The sequence below is a fragment of the Symphalangus syndactylus genome, chromosome 22, assembly GCF_028878055.3.
Source record: "Symphalangus syndactylus isolate Jambi chromosome 22, NHGRI_mSymSyn1-v2.1_pri, whole genome shotgun sequence".
Lineage (NCBI taxonomy): Eukaryota > Metazoa > Chordata > Mammalia > Primates > Hylobatidae > Symphalangus > Symphalangus syndactylus.
The window spans coordinates 55,236,080-55,253,907 of record NC_072444.2 but is presented as its reverse complement, the minus strand read 5'-3'; the positions used below and the strand labels follow the sequence as shown (position 1 = coordinate 55,253,907).

Below are 17,828 nucleotides of genomic sequence, written 5' to 3'. Positions count from 1 at the left end.
GATTAAAGATGAGGCTTTCTGGCATCTCTCTTAAACTCCAGGCTTTTTATCCACAAATCCTGCACATTTCCTATTAGCTATCCTTCAGGAGTGATAACAATAATGTATGTAAAATTTGAATGGCTAAAACTTTCCTCAAAATATGCCTGTTTTTCTTTATTTTCCCCAGTGAGAATGTTACTAAAGCAGCATTCACCCAATGATAAAAACTTGAAAACCTGGAGTTATTCTGTATACTTTCTTCTTTCTCCATCTTCAAATCTAATCCTTATTTTTTTTTTTTTTTGTATTTTATTCACAACCTCCCCTGTACGTGTCTCTTTCACTCTTTGCCTCTGCTTCTTCCTTAACTTTGTAACGTTGCTTTCTTGGATTGTCATAAGCCTTTTACCATCTCTCATGGACTCAAGATGTCATCAAATCTAACACCCAGTTGCCAAGGTAATAGTTCTAAATTCAAACCTGATTTTGCTTCTTTCTTGCCTTTCAGTTTTACCACTTATGAAAACAGTAATAAGCACTGGCATGTTCATGTTGGCAATAATGCATACTTCATACATAATAGCAGTAATCTATGGAGTAATCCCTCATCTTCCCAAGAACTGTTTTTAAGCTACTTGTGCATTTTTGAAGGTTATTCTCATATTGTAAGCTGTAATTGTATTTAACTCAAAAACACTAGAAGATAAAGTTTTCACCTTACATTACCACCAAATAGATGAAAAGGATACCATTCTGCTTTTTAAACCTCATAGCATTGTCTTCTTTCTCCTCACCCATCCTTATGGCAATTATTACTTTACCAAAAACTGGCAAGCTGGTAGGCTCCAGACAGACTCTGGCCCCCAGGTATATTTAGGATTGAATCATAATTTTAAAATGATGAGATTATAAGTTAAATTTTGCTTTCTAACTTTTTTTGAAAAAAAATGGAAAACTAGCAACACTGTGTATTTTTCTATAGGACATTGTATCTGGAGCTGAGCAGCTACTGAGCTCTTTTAAATAGGCAGTCTGACTACTCCATCTCTGTGATTCTTACACAGATAGCTTCAGTCTTACCCGCCTTACCCAGTGGTTTAAAGCATCCATGTTTTGGACCCTTGCTCTACCATTGACTAAGGAGGTTCATGACACTCGTCTTATCCTGAACAATATGGACAGGAAGACATCCTAGTGGGGTTGGTTCCCCAACTTTGTAGCACCTTCAGTGTCTCCCAGGGGGCTTGTTGTACAGTGAATGTTCAATACATAAGATTCGCTTGTATGGAATGATACATACAAAAGAGGTACCACAAAATGTTCCCAAGCTGCCTGAAAGCATACATTTGTTTCTCTACTTGATCAAATACCTTGTCTTTCTTGCTTAATTCATCTAGTTAATCACCTGCATATTTGCTTTACTCTGTTTATCATACCTTGCTGGCCTTCAACAGAATGTACATAGATGGCAGGATTCATGCATTTTTATGCCCTTTGTACTATGTTGGATGTCAAAAACTGCACAGGCAGGCATCATTGCTGAGTAATGGCAATGAATACATGTGGAAATTACTTTTGCATCCTTTCATTTCAATGGTAATTAAGTTGTTAAATATGAAAGTACTGTAATAGCATTATTGGCAATAATCAACTTCCCCAAACCACAATTTGAAGTCATACTAAGTTGAAATTAAACCAGAACTATTTAATGTCTACAATTAGAATCAATGTTGACCAAGAGGTCTCCTGTGGCTGATAGAATTAATCCCCCAAATGCAATAAATGATAACATTAAGGGCGTAAACTAAGAGGGACTGACCTAAGATTTCCAGCATCTTCTGGCCTGTTGACTAAGCTGCCAAGATATGTTTCTTATTCGTGTATCATCAGTAAGTTTCTCTGCAGCATCAGTGACCTGCCCGTGATTCTTTAATTTCAGAGAAGATTCAGCAGCTTGGGCCCTTGAAAAGATATTTGGAAAATTTCCCAGTTTGTGTGCTGCATAAGCTTGAGGCAGTAGAGTGACAATTAATAAAGTGCCAGACTGGATAATTGTAGGAACTGTAAAAGATACTAAAATGTTTTCACCGGAGGCACAGACGCACCTGTGAAAGCGTGAAGTTAATCTGTGTGAGGAACATCACATGAGGGTGGATGAGGATGAAGGAGGTGAGATTTCCTTTAAATTAATTCAGACTTTCAGACTTTAGTCAGAGAAGCTCTCAAAAAAAAAAAAAAAAAAAAAAAAAAGAAACCCTCCTGCTAGTGAGATAATGCAAGGCTTATGAAAATTGGCTCTCCTGGATTGTCTTGTTATGTATGCTTCTCTCTGACCTTGAGAAAGGTGTAACAACTGCAGTATCGGAATTTTCTAATCCCTGTAGGGCAAGAATGATGACATTGCCCTACCAGTCTTTACATAACAGCATACCATTTGATACTGTCCCCTTAAACATTTCCTTAAAAACAGTACACATCCTGATACTATAATGTTGGATACTTTGTGTATCCAATGTCACCCCAAATTCCCCATAGCTTAATTTCTATCAAATTTCAATATACAATAAAGTAATGAGAGAGAGAATGAGGTTGTATCATAGTATTGCCCTGAAGACTATTTAAAATCATTGATAACTGCAAAGTTCCTAGCAACTTGCAGACCACATGATAGATGACTAATCAATGGTAGCTGCTAATGTTGTTATTTTCATGGTTATTTAAATGGATCTTTTAAAAACTAAAAAACAAAATTCTTGACATGAATTGTTGCCATGGAATGCTGTCATCTTCTTCTAAAATACCTTATATGTAGATTGTACAAGATAGGTGTAAACCCCCATACCTTAGCATTGCCGTATGTTGATGTCTTCCTGACCATTCCGTTCTCTTGCATATCTGTCTCAGGAATTAATAAGCTATGTCATTCTAAAAATGATTCTCTGATACCAATTGAGTGCTCTACAATTCAATTCAATTCAATAAGGAGACTAATTACCAGGAATTAGCATACACCCCACAGTTAAGGAGCTCAATTCCCCTGGTCTGTCCTCACCTCAGATGCCAGCTGCCAGTCCCTGGTCTCAGTGGTACTGAATTATGTCCAACCTGGCTACAAATGTGAGGGTTCTCATTATCCCTTTTCAGGCTGGAGAATTTCTTAGAATGACTCAAAGAGCTCAGTCAGTCAAGAGCTATTCTTAGGAGTAGCAGTTTATTGTAAGGGGTACAAATGAACAGCTAGATGAAGAGATATACGGGGTGATGTCTGAAGGGGTCCCCAGCAGAGGAGGCTCTTTCTCTTTGGACTGGGGTACATCACCCTCCCAATGCATCCATATGTTTACCAACCAGATGGTTCCCTCAACCCTTATCATTCAGAGTTTCTAAGCAAGGTTTCATCACTTAGGCATGATTGATTGAATCACTGGCCAGCTGCTGAATTCTTATCTTTGCTCTTCTCTCCTGCCAGATCTTAGAGTGGGGCTGAAATGTCTAAACTTGTAATCGCATGATTGATGTGATCTGATGACCAGCTTAATCCTGAAACTATAAGCTAACCCCTCCCCTCACAAAGAGTCCTCTGATGTTGCAGTTGCATTAGCATGAAATCAAATAAAGTGCAAAGAAGTTTGCTATGAATAACAAAAGACATTTCTATCACTCAGGAAATTTCAAAGGTTTTTGGAGCTCTGTGCCAAGAACCAGAGAAAAGACCAAATATATATATTATCATACCACCCAAACTTGCCAAATATTGATTAGTCTGAATTTCTTATCCTATCCATTGTGTTTTGGGGTCCCTATGTAAAACAAACAAACAAACAAAAACAAAACAAAGAAACTCTGACTCTACACTTTTCTAGACTTTATAGAGAGCAGTCTTATGGAAACTATAAGGTGTGCACAATTGTTTATGCACATATTTCTCTGCAAATACCATGCAAAGTATCTATTATGCTTAAAATTTTATACAATTTGTTTTGTGTTTTTTTGTTTATATTTTGGAGTTTTTTCATACATCAACTCAATGTGCTTGCCCTCTCTTTAGATATGAATTAGACAAGTGTCTCTATTTCAAGTGAAATCTTTTTTCTACCTTGAGTGTATTTGTTTCATTGTGTAATTTAAATTCCTTCTGTCGTCAAATTTGTTCAATTATTAGATTATAGGCTCAAAATTAGTCAAGTACAGTGTAGTAGTTTTTGTTTGACATCAAATGCAATGTTATGTATTTGTGTTTTAATCTGTTTCACCCTGGGGATTTCCTTTAAAGAGAGTCTGTCTTTAATGTTAGTGTCTTCTTTAAATATAAACATTCAACCAGTAAGAATACAAAAACACAGAGACAGAAAATTGTGACAAACAGAATGTCAATACTTCTTTTCGTTTTGATTAATCTAGCATGCAAATTATAAAAGCATTTGGGTTACTCAGGAATTTCAATAGGCCTTTGAATTTTTTAAATAATTAAAATATTAACATATTCTTCAAGAGATAACATATAGAAAGATATATTAGCAAACTTTTTCTTACCAAAATGTCTAATATGTCCTCTTTAAGTTTTTTATGTTCATCTGAATAATCATACATACATACATGCAAATATATACAATATAAAAGAAATGAGAATGCTATTTTATAGTGCTATGAGAATTAAGGGGTTTTTTTATATTTATACATCCAAATTCATGTTAGAAAGCTTTTAAATATAACTGTTTTGTTTTTTCTTTCTCTAGGTAACCTTCAAAGCATCAAGACATTCAGTTTCACCAGATTTAAAATATGTTCTTCTGGCATATGATGTCAAACAGGTAAAGGAGTGAACTTCTTTGAGAATACTTTTTTTTGTGATGCATTGGGGTGACAATTCATAATTTTATTCAGCTGTAACTCACCTAAGCAAAATCTGGCATATCTAATAACTACCGGAGGACAGTAATGGCTACTTTGCACAAAAGATGTTTGAAGATAATGTCCAAACATCTTGCATATCTGTACAGCAAATAATTGGGGCAATTTGCCATGTGCCTGTGCTGATCCAAGTCCATCTCTTGGCAGAGGAGAATGTGGCAGAGTTTAGCAAATCCAACAAATGCAGGCTTGTGAAAGTTTCAAGATAAGCCTTACAATATACTTGAGTGTTTCATGTGTGTACAGATTAGAGACTTTTCTAGTGCCTAGAGCTTCAGATGTGTATATTGGGAAGGCACCTGCTGAAAACATTGACTCAGATTATGGTCAAGGGATTCTTTAGTGGAATTTGAATGTCAGCTTGAGGTTGTAGAAAATTTTGCAAAAAGCAATTAATTCTGAACAAATAAAATGTTCTAATTGCAATTAGAGTTCCCTTATTCCATGTGAGCCTTAAAGCGCAATTAGAGCAATATGTATGGTTGTTGAGTGTTTTGTACTTAGATATCATTTGCACGATTAAAAAGCAAAGTAAATGTTGGAAAGCCAATTCAGCAGATTAGTATCTGTAAAGAATAAATGATTGGAAATCATTCAAGGAAGTTTACGAGCTTTAAGACGAACAATAAAAATTTATGGACTTAAGGCAGGAAGCCTCATACAATGCTTTGAAAGCCTTTTGAACACATGGAATTTCACAGTTCGAAAGAACTGCTATTTGATGGCTTTAGTCTTTTGGAATATATATGTGCTATATTTTTAAGGTTATATTTTTTGACTTCAGTAATTTATGCTGTAAAAGATAGAGGGATTTTAATCAAAGGCCTCTTTTCCTAGTATAGATGTTGGCCTGTTGTCTTCTCTTTTGCTTTGAGTTATCTTTATTCATTGGGATTTTGTAAATCATGTGTTATAGTGAGAAAAATACTTGACATTTATAAACTAAAATATTACAATATACTAAGAAGTTTCTAACATAACGTTATCTAAAGAATCTAAGCTTGAAAAGTCTGCTATATTAAACTGATGATGAACTTTTAGAAAATCAAGTTTCAGGAGCTATTGTAATGAAGACTGGAACTGGCAGTAGGACAAACACATAGATCAATGAAAGAGAAGAGAGAACCCAGAAATAGACCCTCACAGCTATGCCTAATAGATTCTTGGCAAAAGTGCACAAGCAATTTAATGGACGACAGTCTTTTCAACAACTAGTGCCAGAACAATCAGATATCCATAGGCAAAAAATAAAAACAAAAAGCCCACAAAAAACAAAAGCATCATATTGGCTCAAGCCACACACCTCATACAAACTCAGAATGGATCATGCTTTTAAATGTAAAGTGTAAATCTATAAAACTTTTAGAAAAAAATCTTTGGGATTTAAGGCTAGGGAAAAATTTCTTAAACTGTATACCAAAATCACAGTCCATAGGAGGATAAACTATTGTTCCATGACAGATCCTGTTTTCAGGCTAAAAATAAAAAGTTACAGTCTAGAAGAAATATTTGAAATTCCTGTGTTTGACAAAGGACCAACTTTCATATATAAAGAATTAAAAACAACAACTATAACAAAAACATCTATACAATCAGAAAGTGGTCCCAGACATGAAGGGACATTTCACTGAAGATTTACAGATGGCAAATAAGTACATGAAAATATTTTAACATTACTAGCCAATAGGTAAATGCAAATTGAAACTACAATAGAGTATCACTACAAATCTATCAGAATGGTTAACTTTTTTTTTTAAAGTGACAACACCCATTGATGGCAAGCATGCAGAGAAACTGGATCATTCATACATTGCTGTTGGAATGTATAATGGTACAGCTACTTTGGAAGATATTTTGATAGCTTCTTTAAAAACTAAGTATATACTACCATCCGACCGAACAATTAAATTTCACTAGACAATTGCTTCAAGGCATTTATCCCAGATAAATAAAAAATAATGTTCCCACAAAAACCTGTATGCAAATATTTGCAGCAGCCTTGTTTATAATAGCCAAAAACTGAGACAGCCCAGATGTTCTTCAAAGGGTGAATGACTAGATGAACTGTGGTCCATTCATCCCATGGAATAAATATTCAGCAATATAAAGGAACAAGCTTTCGATATAGACAGCAACATGCATAGATCTTTGGAATTATGCCAAGTGAAAAAAAAAAAACGGTCCCAAATATGATTGTTTGTATGATTTCATCCATATAACTTCTCAAAATGACAAAATTAAAGAAAGGAAGAAGAGATTAGTAGTTTCCAGGAGAAAAGGAGGGAAATGGGAGCAGCTCTTTCTATTTTATGGAACAACAAGAGGGGTCTTTGTAGAGATAGAAATGCTCTGTATCTTGATTATATAAATGTCAATGTCCTGGTTGTTTTCTTGACCTGGTTGTTTACTTGACCAGGATTTCTTATAGTTTTATAAGATAGTATCAGTGGGGAAAACTGGGTGAGGAATACCTGTGATCTCTCAGTATTATTTATTATAATGGCATGTGAAAATAATTATGTCAAAATAAAAGATTTTAACTTGAAAAAGCTGTAATTTTTTTAAAAGTCCTAAAATAAGGCAAAAGTTTTTTTTGTTTGTTTTTGTTTTTGTTTTTTTTTTTTGGTGGGAGCAGGGCACAGAGTTTCACTCTTGTTACCCAGGCTGTAGTACAATGCACGATCTCTGCTCACTGCAACCTCCACCTCCCGGGTTCAAGCAATTCTCCTCTCTCAGCCTCCTGAGTAGCTGGGATTACAGGCATGCACCACCACGTCCAGCTAATTTTGTATTTTTAGTAGAGATGAAGTTTCACCATGTTGGTCAGGCTGGTCTTGAACTGCTGACCTCAGGGGATCCACCTGCTTCAGCCTTGCAAGCGTGAGCCACCGTGCCTGGTGGTAAAAGTTTTGTTTTTTTTTTAATTCAGTCTCAATTTATTTTATTAAGTGTATGGATTACGCAAGATCATTGAAATCTTTTGCCCCAAACAAGTTACTAGAAAGAGGTAAAAAGATTTAAGTATGCATTTCCACATTTATAGTTTTATGCAAATCTGATATAGTTTTTAAAGATTAGTGAATGAAAATAGTTAAAAGTAGTAAAAAATGATCAATTATTAAATAAACTAGTGAAATTAGTTTGAGAACTTTTGTATTCTTGTCCAAGTCAGTCAATTTCTATCTAGAAGAACAATTTTTACTATTTGTTTTCAGGGAAGCTGGTTAACTGTCTATGAAAAGTCAAACTGTATTAGGTTATGCCAGATCATCCCTGATAGCATCACACTAACCATTCTCTAAACACAGAAACTGAAATTGCTTTTTCATCTTATTTTTAAATAGTAACTTTTTGTAATTTAGGTTTACGTTTTTAAAATGTGGAATAAGGAGCATAAAACTAGGTTAACTTTGAGTATTTGGACAAAATAGGGCACAAACTTATAAAAATATAATTAACAATATAAACATAGCTGTGGATCAGTCTTCATATTCTTATGGTCTTTTTTTCTCATCAAGGAGAAATAAAGATACTTTATGACAAAATAACTGGAAGTGAAAGAATGCTAGCATTTAAATAAATTTGAGAAACTTTATTTCACCATTTTATATCATTTCATTTATTTATTCATTTTATTTATTAATTATGTCCCAGGTGCAATTGCCGGGCTGTATATTATAGGCTGTATTTGTGGGTATGCTCACATAAATTGAATTATCTCCTTCAAGAAATTTATAACCAGGAAGAGGTGATATGACACAAACATTCATATCCACAGCATACAACATCATGTTATGTATCATACACGTGGTAATATCAAAGAATAAAGAAAACTTTTACTCAGGGTAATCATGTTAGACAAGAATCGTATGCTGGGCTTTGAAGAGCAGAGAGGTAAAAACGAATAGAAAAACAGGCCAGCTTGGCCAACATGGTGAAATCCCATCTCTACTAAGAATACAGAAAAATTAGTTGGGCGTGGTGGCACACGCCTATAGTCCCAGCTACTCGGGAGGCTGAGGAGGAGAATTGCTTGAACCCAGGAGGCAGAGATTTCAGTGAGCTGAGATTGACTACTGCACTCCAGTCTGAGCGACAGGGCAAGACTCTGTCTCAAAAAAAAAAAAAAAAATTAAATAAATAAATAGCTAAATAAATAAATAAAGCAAACAGTCGTTCTCACTCTTGGCTATACCATTAGAATCATCTGGAGAGTTTTAAAAATTATTAATGCTGAGACCCTCCCCTGCAGAAACTCTAATTTAATTGGCCTGAGGTATAGCCCCAGCTTTGGAGTTTTACAAACTCCCCAGGAGATAATGTGCAGCTAGGGTTGAAGACCATTGAATTTAAGTGAACTGGTCTCTTCAACCTATTGAAGACTTCCCAGATTTCAGAAAAGGGAAACACTAGAAACACAAATAAAAACAGCTGATTATTTAAACTGCATGTATTTTGTGCCAAAGTCTTTACTTGTACACGCTTAATCCTTACATCTTTTATCCTTAACACACAACAGTAGTTGGTGTTATTCTTCCTTTATGGGTGAAAATACAGAGACTAACTTACCTAATGTGATTCAGGATTGAAAGTTTTTTTTTGTTTTTCCTGAAACAGTGGGTCTCAATGTACATGCTCAGCGTAGCAGCATCAGCATAGCCTGAGAAGTTATTAAAAATCCAAATTCTCTTGTCCCATTGAGACAGAAACTCTAGGAGTGGGCCCAGCAATCTGTGGTTTGACAAGCCTGAGTGATTCTGATGCATTCAAGACTGAGAACCAGTGTTTAGGGACCTGATTCCTTAAACTGCAAGAGCTCTATCTAAGAAGAGAGCTAAGCAGCCAGAATCTCACCATATGCAGGACAAAGATGAATAGAAAATATCATTTAAGAAAGATGATCTACCCTTTTTTTCTTTAGTTTTTCACAAATATTTCTTCCTGGATTTAATGTCCAACTGTTCCTTTCTGACTTTGGATGTTGCTCTAGTAACCAATTTACCCCTCAAGGTTAATGTTTGATCTGTTTTCATTATAGGTGGCATAGTGGGATGCGCATGGAATTTGGAACAAAATATGTGTTTAAATTCAAATTATCCATATTAAACTTTGTATTGAAATATAATATACCTATAGGAGCTTGCATATACTATGAAGATAGCTTGAATTTCTATAAACCAAACACCTCTATGGTGCCATCACCCAGATAAAGCAGCAAAACATTGCTGTTCTCCATTCTGTTACTATGAGCCACAAGGGAGAACACTGTCTACATTTGTAAAGATTATTTCTGCCTGTTTTTGCACTTTAGGTAAATTCATACACTATGTACTGTTTTGTGTATCTCTTATTTTACTCAATAATTAGTTTGTAAAATATATCCATAGTTTTCAAGTGTTGTATAACAGATTGTACATTCCCACTATGATATACCATTCCATTGCACATATCACAATTTATCCCCTCTACTGTTGATTAGATTGTAATACAGATGTACATGAGCAATGCATTATTGTATAGATTATTTGTCTGATCACTCTCTCTTTCCCATCCATTACTCTGCTTCTGCTTTGACACCTATTTCAAAAAAATATATTATTTAAGAGGGCACAAACATTTTTTGGGTACTTAGTGCACCTGCCATGGAAGTGTGTTTATCAATGTAAACCTCCCAAAGTCCCGCTTCTTGGCTGTTTATATCATATTTTACAGAGGAGAAAGACTTAGAGATGTTAACTAACTTCTTCAAGGGCCCCAGTTCACAGTTGCAGAGCTGGGACTGAATTATTTTTTTCTAGCTCCTTCGACTCCTTTGCCATTTTCAGAAAGTTCTTACCTGTCTTACAGATTAACTGTGTACTCTGATAGAATTATTTTCCTATTTATTTGAAATCATATCAATTAATTCCTAATTGGAAGGCAAGTGAAACATATTACAATATGTATTTAACAAACATATTACAATATCAAACAATATATGATTTTCAATACTCAGTACTTAATATAGTTCTCCAGACGTAGTGGTTAGACATTTTATTTTTGTATTTGCATCTTTACAACTGTTTCTCAAAATAGTCAATGAAATTATCATTCTGGAATGCCTTTTAATGCCATAAAATTAAAAACATACTTTTAAAGAAGATGAAAGCACTCCAAAATATGGCAAATCATGATATGCTAAAACCTTGATGTTCAGAATATTTGTGGTTAATATTTGCCATCTAGTATTTTGATATTCACCATATCAGACTAAATTATTTTTTTCAGCATTCTGAGTCATGTATATAGTTTTAATTTAACCAATAAATCTATTTAATTTTATATATTATCTGTATATATTTGGAATTATTTGTTCACTGGAGTTATTTAACAATTGTATTTTTAAGCCATCCTTAAAAAGTCAAGAGTCCTTTACCACATTTTTTTAAGGACAAACATGTAGTAAGGAGAAATCAAATTTTTTTAACCTTTTTAAGCAAATTTATAGTTTTATAGTTTTCTTGTTTGGATTTAAAATACACCACATCAAGTAGACTAACTATTTTACACTGTCAACCTCTTTCTTAATACATCTTATGTTTGTTATCAGAAACTTTAATTAAATTTACTGTTGTTTCAGCAGAATTAGAACTGTCCTCTATGCATAATGGGACATAAATCTGCATAAGAATTAGCTTTTTCTGAATGCAAGAGTAATAGTTGAATGAATCCTTTAAATCGTGTCTAATAGAGGAAACAAATCAATTGTACCTGGGCTACATCTGCTATGTTAGTAGTATCTGTCCTCTAAATTCGATGCTCTGCAAAAAACCAGCATTGTTATTCTCTACAGTTAGATGCATTCATTTCAGTTTGGGTCTCTACTATTTTATAGCTCTGTGTACAAATTATTTTTCTGATAAGTATCTATTTTAACTAAGAAGTAATCCTGTAAAATGCATCCTGCATGCACTACTGCTTTAAGAAGTAACTCCTCTCTAGTGAATTATCTAATTAAATTCTGGACCTTAATACTTCAGTGCTTTACAATTACAGATACATATTTAAGAAGTCTGTGGGAGTACATAATCTGGTTATAGAATTACCTAGGCTGTTAACATTCATACATTTGAGGTTCACTAATATTTCAAAAAATACAAACTCAAAGAAAGCACAGTCTGGGAAGGTTACTGTGTTCAAACATGTGGGACTCTGAGTTCATCCTGAAATCCTCCTGCCTTCTAGTGCCCATAGAATACTCACCTTTCCTTGTTTGTAGCTGCTGCTGCAGAACTGCCTTCCTATTTAACCTTCTCCTTACTACACAGAGATAATAAGGCATTGAAAACAAGTTAGTATCACTTTTGGAATATTTCTTTTGGGTTAAGGCAAAAATTCAAAAGTCCCTAGGTGGTGGACAGAAAGGAAGGAAAGAAGTAAACACAGGAAATATTTTTGGAAGCCAGTATTTACAACATTTTTTGGTGAAAGTTACTAATGTATTTATCAATTTAGCACTAATTAAACAACATACTTTTAAATAGCATCTTTTTATTTTGAAATAATATAACTCTATTATAGAGAATCTGAAAATACACAAAAAAGGAAGGAAAAATAATGCCTCTATCCACCTTTGTTTTTTAGATAAAACCACCGTTAATGTACTGGTTTATCTCATCTAAGTCTTATTTATTGTCATTAGTATGTATATTTTTTCCACTTACAGACAAAATTATAAAAATAGTATAACACAGTTTACTGTCATGAATATTACACTATGAACATTGTTCCTTGTCTTATATATTTCTCAAAAACATTATTTTAATGGCTCTACAATCTTTTCATGTGGTTATATCATAATTTATTCAACTCAATTTCTTTAATATTTATAGATAGTTGACAGATTAGCACTCTGTCATTATTACAAAAAACCGTCCTGTAATGAACACTAATAAATATCTGTCTTTGTTTATTCTCAGTTAAATTAATGAGACTGAAATTATTGGATTATATATTTTCTACATTAATTAATGTTCTTGATGCATATTGCTAAAATGCCCACTAGAAAGCAAAGTAAATGTATGCTTCCCCAGTAAAGAGAAAGAATTTAAGGTTCCTTTTGGTTTATGATGCTATTTTATAGGACCCTAATGGTTTTTCTAAGGTGAATGAACAAAAATAAACAACAAAATTATTTATGAATAGGAGAATCTGTGATATGTTAGCAGATTCTGATTCCTTCTTACACTGAAAGCTCTGTGATTCATATTCGCTCTCCAAGTGCAAATATCTAAGCTCAAGTCATTGAGAAAGCAAGCCTATTTTTAAAAAAAATAAAATAAACACCTTCAATATCAATTAATTGCCTTCACTATGGTAAAATTACACTAGGAATAATAGATGAGTAGAATTAGCAAGTGATGGAGTAAAAGTAAGTTTCTCCTCATAAGAGTTATTTTAAAATTGTTGCTACAGAAGACAGTCCTTAACTGTAAAACATAACGGAGTCATCATTTGTATCTATTCACGGGTAGTTTATTTCTATAGAAATAATATCATGTTCTCATTTTAAACTGCAAGATGCAGATTCCAACCTACTTCTTTAGCTTTGCATACATTTACAGCATACAGGTAAATTTGAAACAGGTTTTTAGAATAGGTACTTATATATATAATTGTATTAAGATAATGGACTCTTCTTTAGTTCAGTGGATTCCTGCATGTGCCTGTTATTTATTTTTACTATCATGAGATAAGTATCTAAGACAATAAAATAACCTATTTCCTTATGGTGTGTTGACTGGCAAAAAATCCCCTTGCAGATGGAGAGGCCACAAAGTAGAAATAGGCTTAGTATGGAGAAAAAGTAAAGTGAGTCCCTATATATTTGGCAAATATTAGGTTGAATGTGAGTTAAGCAGTTTTCTCTATTATAAGGCTTTAGAGAGATTTTAATAAGTTAGTGTATTATAATTTATCAGATGGAAGAAAACATGTTTATTGCACCCTGACTTTACTTGAGACACATCACTGTTTTTTTTTCTCATGGATCTGTGTACAGTCTAGAACAAAAAAACATACTTTGGGCAGTAGTATATTAGGAAAATACTGTGATACTAAGTAAAAAGATCTTATTCTGGTCACCTAATAATGATGCATATCTGCCAAACTTCATGTCATAAAGCAGTCATTTATTGTGATCATAGATTCTGCAGATCAGGGTTTCTAGAAGGGCTTGGCTGTACGTTTCCCACTTGAAGGCTTATGTGATTGATGCTCGATGTGGGGGCTGCAGTCGTCTGAAAGCCTGACTGAGCTGGGAGCTATACTTTCAAAGTGGCTCATTCACATGGCTGGCAAGTTGATACCGGTTGTTGACCGAGAACCTCAGTTTTTTCCATGTGTACCTGTCCACAGGGCTACTTCCATGTCCTCATGAGAGGGCTTAAGGCTTCTCCCAGTCTGAGTAATCCAAGGGAGCCAGGCAGAGTCTGCAACACTGTAGCCTTGAAGCACATAAACCATCACTGGCACTCTAGTGTTTGTCACACAGGCACAGCTGTGATTACAGGTGGGAAGGAAGCACATGAGGCCATAAAATTCAAGAGATGAGAATGACTGATGGCTCTCTCCCTTGACACAGATCCTGAAACAAAGGAAGTGAATTGCATAAAGACTTGGAAAATGCCTCAGAAAATCACTGTAGAGTTCTGAATACTAGTTAGGTCTAGTGAGGTTAGATGGCTTTGAAGCTGGCTGAATAGCCATATCCAGAGAAGTGTGATTAATTGATTTACATGTGAGGGCCTCCATGGATAGATCAGAAACCTGTATTATTAATATTTTCATGTCTGTTCCTTGTTCTGTACACTTTAATGAGTTTAAAATAAATAGATAAAAGTATACTTATCACAGTTTTGAATGAGCAAGGTAGAATAGAGGATTGATTTACAGATAATCTATATAATCAAGATTACAGACAACCTAGGGGTGGCAATGCTGACTGGAGTTCAAATGATTAAACTTAACAGTGTTTAGAGTGAATTTAAGCGTGCATTTTATAAAAATCTGGCTCCCAAAATGTAGCATGAAGCACAGTAATGGATACACTAACTTAAGTAACGTTATTGGCCACAGCTCAGTATAAATTCAGGCTGTCACATTAACTTTAAAGACACCGATAAATTTTTAGGTTGGTTAATGAAATTAAACTACCTAGAACCGTGTGCCAATACTGTAGTGACCAGCCACATGTGTCTATTGAGGACTTGAAATGTGGTTAGTCCAAATTTAGGTAAAAATTGTACTTCCCAGATTCTGAAGACTTAATAAAAAACAGAAAAACATATAATATTATTTATGTATCATATTCATGATATGTTTAAATAATATTTGGGATATACTGGGTTAGATAAAATATATTAGTAATTGATTTAACCAGTTACTCTTTATTTTCTATGAACATAGCTACTAACAATAAGCTTACATATGCTGGGTTTGGGTTACATTTCTGTTGCTCAGTGCTGCGCGGTGGATACAGGAGGTGGATATTTCAGTGTTCTAAGGAAAACACCTGGGATACTCTAGCCAATTAGAGGCCGTATAGGAGACAGTCATAATTCTCAAAGATTTAGCAATTGTGATGAAGGAATTATCTAATTGTGGAAAAGGAAAACTCTGGAAAATATGGGAAGAATAATAGATATCTTCAGTATTGGAGGGCTATCACAGAGAAGAGAAATTGGATATATTTCTAAGCATAAAACTAGGGCCCTTGATATGAAATGGTGCCAGGAAGGCAGATTTTGGATCCACACAACGAAGGCCTCTCTTAACACTTGTTTTTTCACTAATACAAGGACTAGTGTTGAAGTCAGTGAGCCTATTTTCTCTAGAAATATTCAAAAGATGGGTAGATAATTGTCTGTCACAGGCATTGTGCAAATAAATCTACCATGGGTGAGTTATGTTGAAATAGTTAAATATCACTGTTTTCCATTAATCCAAGAAGGATAACAGTTTTACCTCTGAAATGCATCATACCATAAACACAGGAAAAAAGAGATGTAACTTTCCAACTAATATGTCAAGTTTGAAATGTTGTAGCTTATATGGACCTTGATTTTTCTTGCTACAAATTTCAATCAAAAGCAGTAGACTTTGTTCCATGTAATCGTATCTATTTTGAAAAGTATCAAATATGGAATAACTTTTCAGAGAACCATAACAGTAATAATTCTTAGTAGAAACACAAAAGTTCAAGTTAAAAAAAAACACAACAGGATATAAACACAGAGAAGAAATTCAGAAGTAATATTTTCTAATATTTTCTGATTATACCAAGACAGCAATGTTATGATTCCTAGTTAGAGTTTATACTAATTAATTTTCAGTTGTTTTCATGCTGCCTATTTTAAAAAGGAAAACAGTTAAAGGTTGTGTGTTAGTAAATTAACCAGCTCAAAGAGAGTGTGTAGTGTGGGGGTCTCTAAATAGAAAGGACCTTAGTGTTTCTGAGGAAAGAAGAAATATAGAATATAATTAGCCATGAGGGCAACACAGTTTTAAAAGACCTTGGCCAGAAAATGACCAAGGCTTACGGTCAAAAAATTTATACTTTATTTTTAAGAGCAAATTTTTGTTAAGATATAAAATATAATCTACTGTACTTGAAATAGTATGAAGTATTGCATTGTGATGCTTAATTCTACTTACTTAAACTTATTATGTTTAATTAAAATGCACACACATTTTTCTTCCCTTTTCCTCTTGGGATCATTTAAGGCTAAAACTGGAACTTAATCTGTGTGGTAAACCCAGCACCAAGTACAGTGTATGTGCACATTATAGTCATTTGTTTGTTTCTTTAATAATTGAATAAGTGTGGGAAAACAAAGCTGGTCTATACAGGGAGAAAATATGCATTTTCTGCATCCTCCTAATTCCTTTTCAAGAGACTTATTTCAAAATAAGAGATATCTTACAGGCTGAGGAAAAGCTAGTGGTAATTGTGTGAATTTTGATCTTCATAAAGAAACAAATTAAATAATTTATTTGTGCATACTTTTGCACCTTAAACTAGTTTTGCGCCTGTAATTTTGCACTTAAACTTATGAATACTGTCAGACAATGGTTTTCATCATTTTTTTCTTTCTGGATAAAAAAAATTCTGTCCATAATATTTCAAATACAAAAACATTAGCAATTTTCAATCTGAGGATATCACTTTGTTATTATTACTTTTCTCTATATAAAGAATTGAAGAGCACTTTTTTGCAGTTGAATTTCATTTTATATGTATGCCTGTATAATAACACATTCTGAGGGAGAGGATTTTATTAATAATTTACATTTTCTTTGTTTGCAGATTGAATGATGCCATGAGAACAATTAATGGCATAGATGTTCATTTACTCTCCCTCATAATTTCTAAGCAAAAGTATTTTTGTATTTATTGATGTCATGCAAAATACAGGCCTCTTGTAAAAGATACTGTGAAAGGGGAAATTTTCTAAATAATGAATGTTGTTAATAGTCATGATGTTAATGTAGAATATAAATTTAAAACCTATAATTAGGTTATTGTGGATTATACCTGTACTTATTAGTTATTCATTTATAAAATGAATTATGGTATTTGTTTTCAGAAAAATGTTCCAAATTATGAGGTCATATCCCATACCCCAAAAAATATCCTGTTTCCTGTTATTGGACAGTTAGGTTAATTTAAAATTTCCCACTATTGTTAACAATGCTGTGATGATCATCCTTGCCCTTAAAACTGTGGCCGCATTTCTGATAAATCAGTATATCAAGTGATATTAATTTTGTAGAGGTTATTGAGGCATATTACTGCATTTCTTTCCAAGAAGTTTCAAACAGCACTTCCTGTAGCTTTGTGTTTATGTGTGTTGGTGTGTGTGTGTGTGTGTGTGAGATTTTTAAAATTTAACCTT

At 33.8% G+C, this 17,828-nt stretch overlaps 1 protein-coding gene across 5 annotated transcripts in view; it reads left to right on the top strand.

The window, feature by feature from the left end:
* The window catches only part of DPP10 (dipeptidyl peptidase like 10), a 1,432,672-nt gene that overhangs the window by 1,094,504 nt on the left and 320,340 nt on the right, over positions 1-17,828 (top strand). For 4 of the 5 annotated variants that reach the window (XM_063631313.1, XM_055262569.2, XM_055262571.2 and 1 more), the window contains one exon: positions 4,719-4,793. In XM_063631313.1, the coding sequence (XP_063487383.1) occupies positions 4,719-4,793 (75 nt within the window). Of the gene's footprint in view, positions 1-4,718; positions 4,802-17,828 lie in introns of all 5 variants that reach the window. The other variant, XM_055262570.2, reaches the window with a different exon arrangement.